The 14998-nt window shown below is 29.9% G+C and overlaps 1 protein-coding gene across 2 annotated transcripts; it reads right to left on the reverse strand.

Annotated features, from left to right (window-relative positions):
* Positions 1 to 9238: 9238 nt before the first annotated feature.
* Positions 9239 to 13754, reverse strand: LOC116771545 (protein sister of odd and bowel). Of its 2 annotated transcripts, XM_061523336.1 has the most exons (3): positions 13378 to 13754; positions 12591 to 13128; positions 9239 to 10169 (listed from the first exon to the last, which is right to left on the reverse strand). In XM_061523336.1, the coding sequence occupies exons 1-3, from the start codon at positions 13631 to 13633 to the stop codon at positions 9794 to 9796; spliced, it is 1170 nt and encodes a 389-aa protein (XP_061379320.1). In that variant the 5' UTR covers positions 13634 to 13754; the 3' UTR covers positions 9239 to 9793. The 2 variants fall into 2 exon arrangements, with proteins under 2 accessions (XP_061379320.1, XP_032519317.1); XM_032663426.2 differs by having other exon boundaries at positions 12591 to 13754.
* Between the last annotated feature and the right edge of the window lie 1244 nt (positions 13755 to 14998).

A 14998-nucleotide genomic window follows, 5' to 3' on the forward strand; every position in this document is an offset into this window, starting at 1 on the left:
TCAGAAATCAGTTAATAGTTACTAGCAAGCGTCTCTGTCATATAGAATTTTTAAGGTGTTGCATATGACAATAATGTTGAAGTGAAACTACATTATAACAATAAGTAAGTACGTAATATTCATAATCGAACGTCAAGCGAGCCGCGTTTGTCTGACGAATTTGTTATGGTCCAAAATTATGTTGATACACACGGACCCCGACAGAATAACAAATAAATAAATAAATTAATATAATACCCCGTCTATGTATTTTGATACATTTTTTGAATGACATCAATATATCTCAGTTAATGACTAGAATATTTTAAAAAAGAATGTGACCAATCTTTTGTAGACAATATTTAAACTAATTAATTTAATTTTGTTCTTATTTAAGATTTTCTATTATGGCTCATGGTTTAGAATTAATTTATCACCTGATACTCGCGTTTCTGCACAGCTGTATGTTATCTGTGTTGGCCATTTCTTTTTTCATATCCTAAACGGTCCATAAGTAAGGCATTGTGAGTCGAATGGTAACAATAGGGATCATAATGGAGGGCCATCGATGCCTTTTCTTTAGTAAAATTTAATTGTGTGATGAAGTGTGGTTACGACATTTTTGAAAGAACCGATAATATATCTGGATGCTGGACTTAAAAAGGGACATGACTTATATTATAGCGCGCGCATTAATTTTTATTAATACGTATATTATTATTTTTTAACATCGTTACAAAATGATTGTTCTTGAAACCGTACGGTTACATTATTGCAATTTATTTAAGTTGTTATAATATTAAATTTTCTAATTCATCTCCGCTTTGGATTTTTCCTTAACTTCGTCTTAACATCACATTTATATTCCATAAAGAATAAAAAAAAATCTTTAGTCGAATTGGCAGCAAATATTGCAACATTAAAACACATATAAAGTTCATCAATTAAGCACAGATTAGTTCTCAAACAACAAACAGTGATATTAACGCATTAAGATAAACGTCTTAATAATTTAATTTTTATTAAATAATACTTATCTTAATAGATTAAGGTTCAAAATGGTTTGATTATACAAAAAGATCGTGCCAAAGGCTCGCTCATTACTCGATTACCACCCGCTAAGTCGATAAGTTGATTTTCAATTACTGTTGCAAATTATTTCATTACAGTCTTAAATGGCTGTAACAGTTCGATACGGATTTTATAGCCACTTTACATTACGACAATATTATGTATTTGCTTCTTCAATTGACATGTTTTTCGTTTACTCTTGCTACCCAATATAAAAGGCTTCTCATAAGTGTCTTTATTTGCATGAGAACTATAATTGCCTATAACTATGTGCTAGTAGAACTATAATTGCCATTATATAATTTATTTTAAATAAAATTAATAACATATTAAGACACTTAAATGTTGATTATTACTTTTCAATATTTCTAAATAAACGTAACATTATAGACATAACTGTCAAAAAATTGGTATTAAATTGAATATTAAATTATACAATAATGTAACAACTTCATTATTTCAACAGTAAATTTACTAATATTATATTTGAAACACTTTAACCGTTTGTGTAAGGGTTCGGCACCAGCCATAGATAAGTTACATTATCCGTAAACGACATGTTATTTTCTATTTAACAATACTGATATATTTAAGATTTCAATTTTATTTTTTTAAAGCCAGAGACTGAAATGTTAATTTTCAGATTGAATAAGTACTTAGCACTTGGATAATTTTAAATTTCCCTACCAATTAAAGTGTACACGTACATACTTTTTTGTAATACGAAAAAAAATTAAGGACTCAAATAGATTTACTACATAATAAGAATCCAAGGTTCTTTACAGCGCTATTATAAACCAATAAAAGCGAATTGGGGGTAATCCAATAAAATTAAGACATTTTCATTATGTGGCCCTATTTTGTCGGCTATAGGTTAATTAGGGAATGGCTTAAATGAAGCTGTTAATTAAGGAAGGCACCGGTTGCTATTGATGCTATAAAACTATAAAATTCACTGCCTACTTGTCAGCAACGGGTTTTAATGACTTTGCAATTCCACGATAAGGCTGTGTCGAACATTTATATATTTAAAAATTGAGTCAGACACGACGCCACGATAGTTTTAATGACGTCACCGTTTCGGTCAAGTTCAAACTGTTTAAATGCAACAAAATATAGGTAAAAGTGAATTTCACTGGCAGGAAACCTCTTCTAATCCACACCGATAACACAACACACAGACAGACAGACGTGCGCCTGTCAACAAACAGTGTGTTTGATGAACAAATATGATAAGATAACCTTTAGGTGACGCCGACACAATGGCGTTGTTTAATATTTGCTGTTTGAGTACCTTTGGGAGTGTGCCGCAAAGGTTTCCTCTCCACCGACGTGTAATGAAAGCGAAGTGTGTAAATTAAATCTGGATACAATATTCTTATAATATGCAAAATATTATTATATTCATTTGAAAATTTTGCTAGAAATTTATTATGATTTAAATTACTGTATTATATCAAAACAGCAAAATTTGTTATCTGGATAACAAACCATTAACAATTTTATTTAATATTAAATAGTGTTTGGTGCTTTACCTATGTTTTGCATTCTTAATAATCACGTCCGTGTGATCTCTCTATTTGAGCATGAATATTTCACCCTTAAAATTATAATAAAACCGCTGTATAGAACTTAATTTACCGTGTTATATTTAGCAGAGATTTACTCTACGCGTGTATCATTATACTTGTTGGTATGTGAGTAAATAATATGAATTAAGAACTACAAAGATATGATAGTTACTATAAAGTTATGTATAACTTAGGTATATATAAAATTTATAATGGCACAATGAAAATGTTTTTATGCTATTATTTATACTGGCAACACCAATTAGACCTATACGAGCATTTACAAAACTTTATCGGTACCAATAATTCAGGTAAAGCAAACTTTATTAAAGTGATAAATATGAAATAGAACTAGTTTGTTCCATTAGTACAATCGCTTGTTCAAACATCAATAACGATTGCAATTGTACAAAACCGTAGCGATTTGTAGATAACGGCTGATCATGTTTCACAATACTATTTGAATTGCAAGCGGGTATTGGTGTTGGTACAAATAGTATAATTGTTTTGAATTGCATTCGGGTGTTGTTGGTACAAATGGTATAATCGTTGTGGATTTTACTTCCTTCTCGATATTGGTAGAAATGTTTTTGAATTATTTTTAATTGCATTCGGGTTAGGATGTTGATACGAACAGAATAATTGTATTGAATTGCTTTCAGGTTCTTATGGATATTGTTATATTCAGTATAATTGATAGAATCTTTTTGTCTTTTTTATGTAATCTGATAAAATAATCCTTAAAGTAAATGATTAACACAGGTTTTGATTTTATTTTTAATCTCATTATGTTTTTAGCTCTTTTTAATTGTACAATATTATTACTTTTTATACCCTAATAATTTTAGGTATAAAAATTAATTATGTATCAAAGGAGAATTCCCACAAACTGAGTTAATAATGGTCTAAAATCTTAGTTATAAATTAGCTTTAATTTATTAGAGAATTTAGGAAACTATTTGGTTTATAAATTATCCTATACTTTAAATATAATGTAGGTACCTATCTGTCAATTTATTTTAGTTTGTGTTTTAATCTATGCAGTTAAAACATATTTCTTACATAAATTCAAACAATTTCAGCAGTATTCATGAAATGGTTACTATACAGTCTTAAATAACAATACAAACTGAGTGTATAATACAGATTAATTCGATTTCTCTTCAATTTCATGCGCATGCGCATCCATGAACGAGCCAATCGGAGAGTCAAGTAGGTGGAACTGGGCGTCATCAATTAAATCCCACCCAACGCCCCATAAGTATTGAATAACAGTAGAGCTCTACTTGATAGAGACCGGTGTCCTCTACCAAAAAAATTGTGATTCAATCAGAATCCGTATTGTTTGTAGAGCAGGTGATACGATGAAGGATTTAGGAACAATGGCTCATTTGAATTTCATACATTTCGACTTATCACGGATAACTTATAATACAATTTGAATAAAAACATCTGGATGTAGAGTTTAATATATTTTTTAATTCCAATTGACGATTCAATGCCTCATACAAATTTAGTCTTATCGATTTACCCAAGAAACTAGAGATAACAGTTTAGATTGGAGAAAAATAATTAATTGTTACTGAGTTTATTTTATATTAAAACTCTTCAACACTCAGTTGTAGAAATTGATAATACAGTAATGTTTTAAAACATCTGGGACTCCCAAAAAGGACAGGAAGATGTATTTGTAATGGTAATCTAAGTTAGTCCTGAATAGCATACTTAAAATTTTATCACAGCCAATTACATAGTTGGCTAAATATTTATGCCTATCGAAATTTAAGTAAGAAACGTTTTTGTTAAAAAAATCTTGTTATGACAAAGAATTTATGTGTTTCAAATGTATAAGCATACGCTTTCATACTATCCGTTTGATTTGTTGCTAGATTTGTAGATTTTATACTGTATAATTGATTTATTCTTATACACATAGTTTCACTAGAAATGTATACAGATACATTATATTTATTTTTATGTGTATATAAATATAGGTAAATGTTCTTCGTGTGCGGTCCATGTAGTATCTAGCTCACTATCGGCTCTCAGTTACCGTCGTCAGGACAGCGGCGCGTGGGCTGAGGTCATAGAGTATGAATCAGACGTGTACAATTCATATTTATACATTGAAGTTGGTATTTAATAGATTATACAATACACCACTTCTATCACTGCAAATTATATCAAAGAACAAAACTTAATATACATAGTAATTGTAATTATATATTTTTTTTGGAATTATTAGACCTTATATAATAAATTTAAGTGCAGTTATATGTACATATTAAAAGGTCTGAATGTCATAAACGCTTACTTAATTAAATTGACTATTATATGTTGGCTATGTAAATTATCTATGTATATTATATCAAATATATTATAATTAAAATGCATATATGTATTTAGTAAATTATAGAAGATTTGTAATATGTATTCTGAAGTGGAATGTGTTTCTCCTTCAGATGTTTTTCTTGTAGAATTTTCAATACACTATTCATTATCTTTATGTTTTGTTTTAATCAACACAAATAAATATATTATGAAGATTACGTGTAAACGGTCTATATTAACTAAAATATCGATTGAAAATTTTATTTTTTTCTTTTAAGTATTTAGTTAAATTGACCAAAACTCTTTTTGAAATACTTAAAATAGTAATAATATTTAAAAATATACTACAAGCCACGGTATATCGTATAAGTACGAAAAATAAACAATTTAGTTTATACATGTAATATTTAGTTTGACCGCGATGTAGAATAAAAATATTTGGTACAATATGACATTCTTACGAGCCATTCTGTATCGCAATTGTGTAGTCTATGACATTCACACTCAGCATTCGCAAGCGGCACTTACAATCACAATTGTCGCCGTTAATTCGCACACTTTTGATATGATAATGCGTAAAGGTTGTAGTTGTCTGATAAGCGAGTTATATAAAATGAATATTTAAACATCTGTTACAGTTAAATACAGAGACGGTGTAAATTTTGCGATAAGGTTTAAGTAGGCGTTAGATTTATATAAATTAGTTTCAATTAAATATTTAATATGATATCTTTAAGTGCTGAGTCCTTAACTTTTATTGGTATCTTAAGAGATGGTCCGATTGTGGCTTATGTGGAAGGGTGAATAAAATACCAAGATAATTATAAATTTCGTATAGTTTTTAATTAAGTATACCTAATAGTTTGTTTTAATTATTCCTACCTGTAAATAATAATGATTTCAACTGATAATAAAATTTCATAGCAATGTGTTACAAAGAGTTCGTGTCATACATAATTATATATTTTTAAAGTCTAGCTTCAGTTCGTTATAGATTTTTTATAAATATATATTTTTTTTCAATTTAGAAACTGTCTATTCATTTAAATCTATTTGTCTACTTTTCATATATTTTTTGTCTCAGGGACTTTTTGAATATTTGAGTAAATAAAATAAATATAATTGCAATTGCGTTTTAAAATTTTATTTATTTTAAATAATTAAAAAATAAGTAATATTTTCCTTTAATTTATGTAAGTTTATAATTTAAGCTTATAATGTAAGTTTTAGTAGTGATAAATTTTTATGAACAATAATAACAATAACTTTTCTTTAATCTGTTATTTTGGTATCGCATCTGGATTTCAATTTTATTGAACATTTCTTCAAAAAGATACATGAATTCTATATATCTCACCTCAATATTTCTTTTATCTTAATGTATAATGAGTAAGTCATTATACGCTTAATAACAAATACGCTATAACGAGATATTGAAACTCTTTGTAGCTCTACAAACATCACCTCGCACAATTTCTACTTCTATCATGGCACTGATCAGCTGTGAATGAAACATCGGCCCAGAGGAAGGATTAACTAGTTAAGTTGAGATAAAAATTTGTACGGACTCCATTTTCTATTAATATAAATTATAATTTAATTATGGATTTATACTGAAGCGTATCATGAATAAATTTTAGAAGAATATACGATATATATATTAATTTAAAATATTTTTTCATTAATATTCTCATGATTTGATGTAAACTGATCAAATATTACACAATAATTGTTATTAAACTCACGTTTCCATACATATTTCTTTTATTTTCTTTGAAAATTAATTCAAGTAACTCAAATATTTTCACAGATATAATTAATTATTTTGATAATACATTAAAAATCGAAGAAAAAAGTAATTGCTCATAAGTATATTAAAAATTTAAAATGATTTCAAGAAAACTATAATTATCATGTTTTAGTATTTTTTTTTTATATTATAGCTATTTAAAAGGTGTTGGTAAATCTTAAAAAGTAAAAATCACACCACAAAGACAAACAATCCAAGCGAAGCCGTGCTTAACATTCGTAACAGCGCCGACGCACGTTTCAAACTCATTGTCAAAATACCTTATACAATTTCGCAAACAAAAAGTACCAAAAAAACATTATGTTCCGTGTGTGGTCGTTGTGAAAAAAAGTGCACTAAATTCCGATAACACTCCAAACTGCGAAAGCGGTTTTTTTTTCTCAAACAAGACTTACGGTATTATTCTATGTCACAATCCGTAATTTTGGTTTCGATGACAATACTGTGTTTGCAAAAGACAACCCCGTAAAGGTATACTTTGTTTAACACAGCGGGATTTCCGATTGGGGTGATTGCTATATAATTTGTGTATAATTCCCGGTTATAATACTCTAAGACCGTGCTCTACCATTATTATGTTGTCATAGTGTCTCATGAAAGGTACGATTGTATCCCTTTATTCATTTTGTTTTCTTATACTTAATCTGTGACAATCTTTTTCTATACTTATCTGAAAATGTTGTTTTAATTTCTGTTATTGAATATAAATACAATAAGTGGTATTATTTTTAAATAGACACATATTCCTATAAAAAGAAAAGATTTTACCACGCTTTAATACAACCCGTATTTTTTATTTCAAAAAAAAAATAAAAAATCATTATAGCACATTCGTGACTTTAAAAGCGGCAATAAAACGCCATATTGGTATCTAATGCAAAAAAGAACAATAAAATAAATAAAAAAGTAACCCGGCAAATCCGTAACGAATCACGCGGTTGAATTTGAATTTAGAATGCGAATCTTAAAATATGGCGGGTAAATTTGTTCTGAAATATGATACTATAGCGTTTTAACAGATGAAGTCTGTTACCTTTTTAACACATCATCAATTTTCTGAATTCTAGAAAAAAAAGAAAACATGTGGGCTATTATAAACTTGTTTTGTGTTGTCAAAAAAAAAAATCTTTATGTCATTTTGATACTCGAGGGCTTTGTATGAATTCAAACGACAAAAGGTTGATATCCAAAGCTCTCACAGCGATTTGGCATTGAATTGAATCAATTTTTCAAGCTTGGTAGTCGTCCTTTGTTTCCTAATAGCATACATTTAGTTTTATTCCGATTGAACTTTAAAAAGTTAACACTTTTTTTCAATTTTATGATTATAAAACAACCTATAGGTATAGGTGTTGTTTTTCATAAGAAATATTTAAACGCGTTTAAATTTGAGGAATGTAATCATTTTGATAAACCTATTTTTTAAGGCCTAAAAATATGATAGACATAACGAGATAGACTTCAAAACTCTTCGTAACTAATTTAAATATTGGCTTCGTATGTTTTAAATAAAACAAATAATACTTAAGGAGCTGTGAAACTATTCACACTACTATAGCTGGCAATGTTAACCTTTTGTTATCGAGGATCATAGATACAAAATTCATAGGTACCAAGACATTTATACGTTAAATCGCCTTGCTATCTCCAAACAAGCATTATACTTATTATTAAAACAACAATAGTATTGAGAACTTGAGCACTGAAGTATTTATTTTATATAAAAGAAAATAATGTTTGTCTTACGGTAAAATGCTTAAAACATGTAAATAGTGTAATACATTTTATATTTAAGAACGTTCTCCAAAGTCCACAGGATAAAACAATGTTTAATATAGAGCAACTACAATCTGATTTATAGTCAATAACACAGAGCATAAATATACAAACATATTTTTCTTATGTAAATTTACATTAAAGCTTTTTTACGTAAACTGTGGCTGTCTAGTTGAATATTATATTTATATTCAAGTTAATATCAGTTTAATAAAAATACTAAATACTTTTATGACGTTTCATCAAGAGCTGTCGTACTTCGAGTCTTGGTCATTAACTGAGCTCAATTTATATTTTATGTTCTTAGCTATCTAGAACAATAGAAATAATCTTTTATTTCTATTTGATTTTCAGTCTATTTTTCTTTACAGTTGTTATAAAATAATGCAAGTATTAAAAATATATGAATACTACGAACATTTAGTTCATTATTTTATTTTTGTCTCTTTAACTTATTTATTCATAAAATTAAAAAGACTACTTTTATTTTTTGCTTAATCAATTAAACTTTTCTTTGCTAATGGGATAAATAATATGAATATATATACATAATTTATGCCTCTCTGTAATAAATTCGTATATATATATATAAACATCTTGGTAAAGAATTTTAAGAAGTCAAATAAATTTTACACTGGTTTGGGTGTAAATTAAACATGAAAAATTTAATTTTATAAATGAAATGAAAGTCAAAAACAGGTATTATTGATAAATTTTATTTCCATCGAATTTGTACAGCATATAAATTTATATTCACAAAAAAAAAAACAGTCTAAAGTGTTTTACATAAAAAAATAAAGACACTGAATGGTTTCATCTAAAAAATTCTAAAAAATATTAATATAATGACAATTAAATACGGACGGATTAATTGTAATTGACTTAGCCAAGTATAATTTATATTTACAAATACAAAAATGAGATCAGAATAGACAAAACATTTATCCAAAATAATATTAACACATCCAAAGGAAATGACAATATTGAAATACATTACAAAATAACGTCTACTTATAGATTGACATTATATCAAATACTTCAAATGAAATAATAAAATTAAACATATAACCTAATAATCTTAAATACATACGTAGCTCTTACTTACACCAGATAAATTGACAGATGTTAGAGTTACTATTATGAAACGCGATCAATGCATTCCCAAAATAACCTGTTCCGAGACTTAAAACTACAAGGCACTTTGAATTTTTTATCAGTCTTTTATTGGGAACATTCATAATGTTCTAAATAAATTTCAGTTTTCCTCTTCAGTATCTAAATTATCGATAGGAAAATTTGGATTAAGTAAAGGGCTCTTCCCGTCTGCTCCGCTTGGGGAAGTGTTTAATGACGACATTCCAACAAGATTATGAGTCAGGCTGTGGCGTCTCAAATCACAATTGCGTCTAAAAACCTTCCCGCATGACGTACAGTTGTAAGGTTTTATATCGGTGTGCGTTAAAAGATGCGTCTTCAGATTAGATCTTTGATTGAAACTTCTGCTGCAAACCGGACATTTGTGTGGGGATTCTTCCATGTGCAATATTTTATGTACAGCTAATGTTCTCGACTGGCAAAAACCTTTTCCACATTCGAGACACTTGAACGGCTTCTCCTTTGAATGTATATATCTGTAACAATATTATAAAAAATATTTTAGAATAGGAAGTAGACAATATAATAAATAGCAAATATTTATAGGGATAGTTAACATTTTAAAGTACAATAGAAGTTGGTGTTGAACGGAGTCAATTTGAATCAAATGTTAATAAATATGTCATGTCTGGAGGCGTTGTTCGAGCGTTTATAAACACCTCGAACAATCTTTTAGTGGATGGGGAACAAACGAGAGCCCCGGGGTATTGGTAATAAATTGGCGTACCCCCTCATCTCTGTTCTCAATGCCATCAATTTACGTAAAGTCTTATGCTGTTTTAAATCTTGTTAAAAGGCTTTAACGGATCCTTGTTTCCGGACCTACCTACACCTTTAGTATTCATTAATGCTTACATTAAGTTCCACTTAAGCTTACATTTCATGTTTAATTTACGTTTTATGACATAAAATTAATGAGTTTAGATAACTAAACTTTATAGATCTGCTTTTTATAGCCTGAGCTTGGATGATAAATCTACAGCGACGAGTTTGTTTTCATATACAGTTTTATGTTACAATTCACGACTAATTCTTTCTAACTTTCTATGTTTAAAATTGAATGTTTACATTTTATATTTTTATTTCCAGTCATTAACTTATAACAACTTGGTCGCATAGAACTATATAATTATAACGCACGAACGTACAATCAATAACACGGAACAAGAAACCGACAATCAAATATCAAATTTTTTATATTATCGGATAAACAAATATACGTGGTAAGAAAAATTACGACGTAGTTTGAAGTAACGTAATACGTGTAATAATCATCGAGATAACGATAACCGACGATTAAGAGGTACATGATGATGAGTGAAAAATAATTTGGTTATAAAAGAAGATGAAGGGGCGATTAGGAATGGTGCGCATTGGAGCGTGCTTTGACACCGACGCGGGCGCTGTTAGGCCTAAATCCAAACGCGACATCATTGATAAATGTAACCTGCTATAAATATTGATAGCCTATGAAATTTTAGTTGACCTTTAATAATTACAAAAGGTTATGCAGTTATAAATAAAATTCTTATCGCTATTTTAGATATTATACAGTCGAATAATATAAGCTGAGATCATAATTAGTGAGGACATAAATTAATGTGAAATTTTTATTGGATGTAGGTTTTATGTTCTTTGAGAATCGGTAATTTGATATCTTTATCACTCTCAGGAATTAAGTTTGTAAGTTCTCTCCATAAACGAATTTTAATAAACGTCTAACTTAATCACATTGGAATTTCATCATGTATTCATAAAGTCCAACATCTGATATTTAATATCAAATGATAATTTTGTATGCGCAACATATTTACCACGGTTCTCATTTTTTGTCATCCATATTAATCCTCACGTCAAGCAGACCACGTGCTTTGTTAAAGCCTGTCGAATACTCCGGCCCATTATAATGTATCGTGTCAACGGACGTCGTTTGTTCATCGACAGACTGGGCCGACCGGGCCCGGCTTAACCCTACGGCGTCTACACGAAATTTATTTTATTACAACAGAGATACAGTGATTTGGGTGGAAATCGCCGAGAGACAGGTGTTAAGAATTCAACACCTTTACGTTTCTTGGGTGGGGATCCCGTACAAGATATGTGAAGAAATAGATAAGCTCTGACCGAAAGTTAAGTTTGTTCAAAATAATTCTTGTAATGACGTTATTTATTGAGATCTTTATGATTGTTTTCCTCGAATTAAGATTAAGACTTTTTTACATATAAATATTGTCTTATAAATATGTGGTCGGACTTAAAAGGAATTCACAACAGTTGAAAGAAGAGCAAAAAGAAGAGCCAAAATTAAAACATTCAGGCCCTTCTGAGATTAGCCGTGGTTTTATAAAATAATATACGAGCGTGACGAATGACTCGTCGATAACATCTGACCGGGACTTACTTAACCTTTTTTGTTTGATATATTTCTCTTCAACGCCATTATTCAAAAGTTCATAACGATTTGCGTTGAATTTCGAGGACCGAAATATTTTATTGATATCGAAAAATTTGAATCGTGATCCTTCATAATGTTTTTCGACACGGCTATAATGTTGTTTTATCTTATAAAGTCGGGCTGGGCCATCCGATACGGTATTTTGGGATAATATAATATCAAGCTCCTATTGATTAAGCTATTTGAAGAAAAAATAAATCATATTATATACAGTTATACACGAGATATCCTTTAAGAATGTTATTATAAATTATATGTTATGGAATAAAAGTTAGTATTATAGTAATCTTAACATAGAAGATAGGTATGGTTTTATATCATTTATTGTTTCAGAATAGTTTAATATCGGGTCTCAATTAATAAATGTGTTTGAAAGGAAGGAAGTGTTCTAGTAAAGCAATTTAGAGTTATAGTTGTGATAAAAAATTATGTATGAATTTACCTGTGGTCTCTTAAATGGTCTTGTCTGCGGAAAGCTTTACCGCAAATGTCACAGGAATATGGTCTTTCATCGGTATGAGTCCTTTCATGTATGAGAAGATTATAAGATTTTGTAAATTGACGATTGCAAAATTTACAAATAAACTGTTTCTTCGTTCTTGAGCCGCTACTAGAAGTTTTTTGCTTATTCGATATACTGCTGCTTGTTGATGACGTGGAACTGTTTGTAGATTTTGTGCTAGAGGAGTTTGAAGGCTGTGGTGAGAGCGGTGGATTTGAAGGACTTCTATTGATTTGTTGTTGATACATAGCATTCATTAGTAAGCTCGGATAGCCGTTGTCTAAATTCTGTGATGAACTATAGCTGAAGCTTTTCGATGAAGATTCTAAATGTTGCTCTAATGTAAATTCGTCTTCATTATCTAATAAGGCTAAATCTTCTTCAACTTCTTCAGATAAATCAACATCTTCAGCAGCAATTGCGTCAGATAACGGGTATTCTTCGGGTGTTTTCGGGGACATAACTCGTGATGTACTTTCTGAAACATCAGTCTCAGTTATCTTTGCACTTGCTGTCGCTATCCTTAATATATCTTGTTTCACAGATGTGTTATTTTCTGTTGTACTAGGAGATGTACTGACAGATGAAACGGAGGTAAGGCGTTGTAAGGTTAAATAAGATTCTAATGCTTGTAAATTTAAGGCTGCCGCAGCTGCTGAATTAGATGGCAAAAGGGCAGCCTGCTGTAATGAATTCATCATAGCATTTTGTAAAGAAATTACTACACCTTGTAAAGATCGCTGCAGCATATTCTCCTGTAGAAGTGCCGCTGAAGCTATAGATATGTTTATATTGGCTGTAGAGTTTGTACTTCCCTTGCTCGAACTACATTTAGTTTCTTCGCAATTTGACGTTTCGAGGCTTAGTAAACCACTCATATCTGTTTTGGTGTCTTGTATCTGAAGGTTATTTTTCAACTTTATTATAGCGCTTTCCAACGAATTGAGTGTTGCCTTGTTTCGCGACGTACTTTGCTCTTGCATCTTGTTCTTCAGTTGTAAGTCATGTGGCAATCACTAGAGCACGTGTCTTGGGGTGCGGTGGGTGGGTTGTCGCGTGCGCGTGCGCTGTTCTAGCCACGGTGCGCGGTGGCGTGCGAGACGGCTGTACGTAGCGACGCAACTGAGCCGGCGGGCAGCCAACAACCGCCCCGCCCCCACCTGCCCCTGCCTCCTGCCTTCCCGCCTCACAAAAGCTCTCTATTTTAGGCAACTCTTTGTACAGTAATGGTCACCTCACGCGGCCCTAACGATAGACACGTCCATGAGAACTACACTGTCCCAGATTTGTTGGGGCTTATTCGAGTAATGAGATTCTGAATGGAATTGGTCCGATTATGGAGGAACAATTCAAACGACACATATTTTACATTATCAGTAGGTCATCACAAACATCTCAATAGTATAACGAAAGTTTCATGGGGTTAAGTTTTGTTTTGTTTAAAGATTTGTCTGCGTAATTCTTTTTTCATGGTAATTGATTAAAAATATATATATATGTCTTTAAACTTTTAAAGCATCTAAAAAATTATATCAAATTTGTAAGATTTATGAAGTGAGATATAAATATATAGATAGCCTTAATTACAATTTATTTGAAACTTCAACCTCACACTTTTTCAGACCATAGTACAACAGTAATAATTCCCGGATTAGGTAGGTATTTTACTCTAAAAGATGATAATAATAAATAAAATATAATATGAATAAGATATTTCTTTACTTTTATTAAGTTAAATTACCGTTTATAAAATTGAAAATTGTAATTCATAAAAAAATTATAACTTGTAATTTTTATAAAAAATTACAAATCATATTAGTACAACCTATCGAAAAATCAACACCTTAGAACCCCTAAAAAAACATTCTCTGTAGTAATTTTTATTCCAAAACAAAAGAAAAGTCTGAGCACACATTTGTTTATTGGATTTGTTCAGCTAAAATTATACACTGTGATATTTATCCACCTTTGTTTTTAATATTGTCATGCAAATTGAAAACAAAGGGTTATTTAAACGAGCTTTACATTGGCAATAACCGTTTATGATCGACTTAAGAGGAAATGTTAAAGGACAATGTTTATTAAGTCGTTGTAAGCAAACACCACAAATACATCGTTTGATTAAATAAGTGATGTGTACTAATTATGGTGATATATTGTCATATTGTTGAATTTAAAGTGAGTTACTAAATTAATTTATTTATGAATATTTAGACATAATAATATGGTCTATCGTATTCATGTTCTGTTTTGTAACAGATATGGAGAAGGTATTAATAAAATGTAGAGCTCGTTATATTGAAACTATAACAAAGTGAAACCGAGATTTATAAATAAAAATAATCTCA

This window comes from Danaus plexippus, chromosome 17 (assembly GCF_018135715.1).
Source record: "Danaus plexippus chromosome 17, MEX_DaPlex, whole genome shotgun sequence".
In the NCBI taxonomy this organism is placed as follows: Eukaryota; Metazoa; Arthropoda; class Insecta; order Lepidoptera; family Nymphalidae; genus Danaus; species Danaus plexippus.

Coding starts and splice junctions, on each gene's coding strand:
- LOC116771545 (XM_032663426.2), bottom strand. CDS start 13,633: ATGCAAGAGCAAAGTACGTCGCGAAACAAGGCAACACTCAATTCGTTG. Junction 10,170..12,590: donor GACCATTTAAGAGACCACAG/GTAAATTCATAC, acceptor ATATTGTTACAG/ATATATACATTCAAAGGAGA.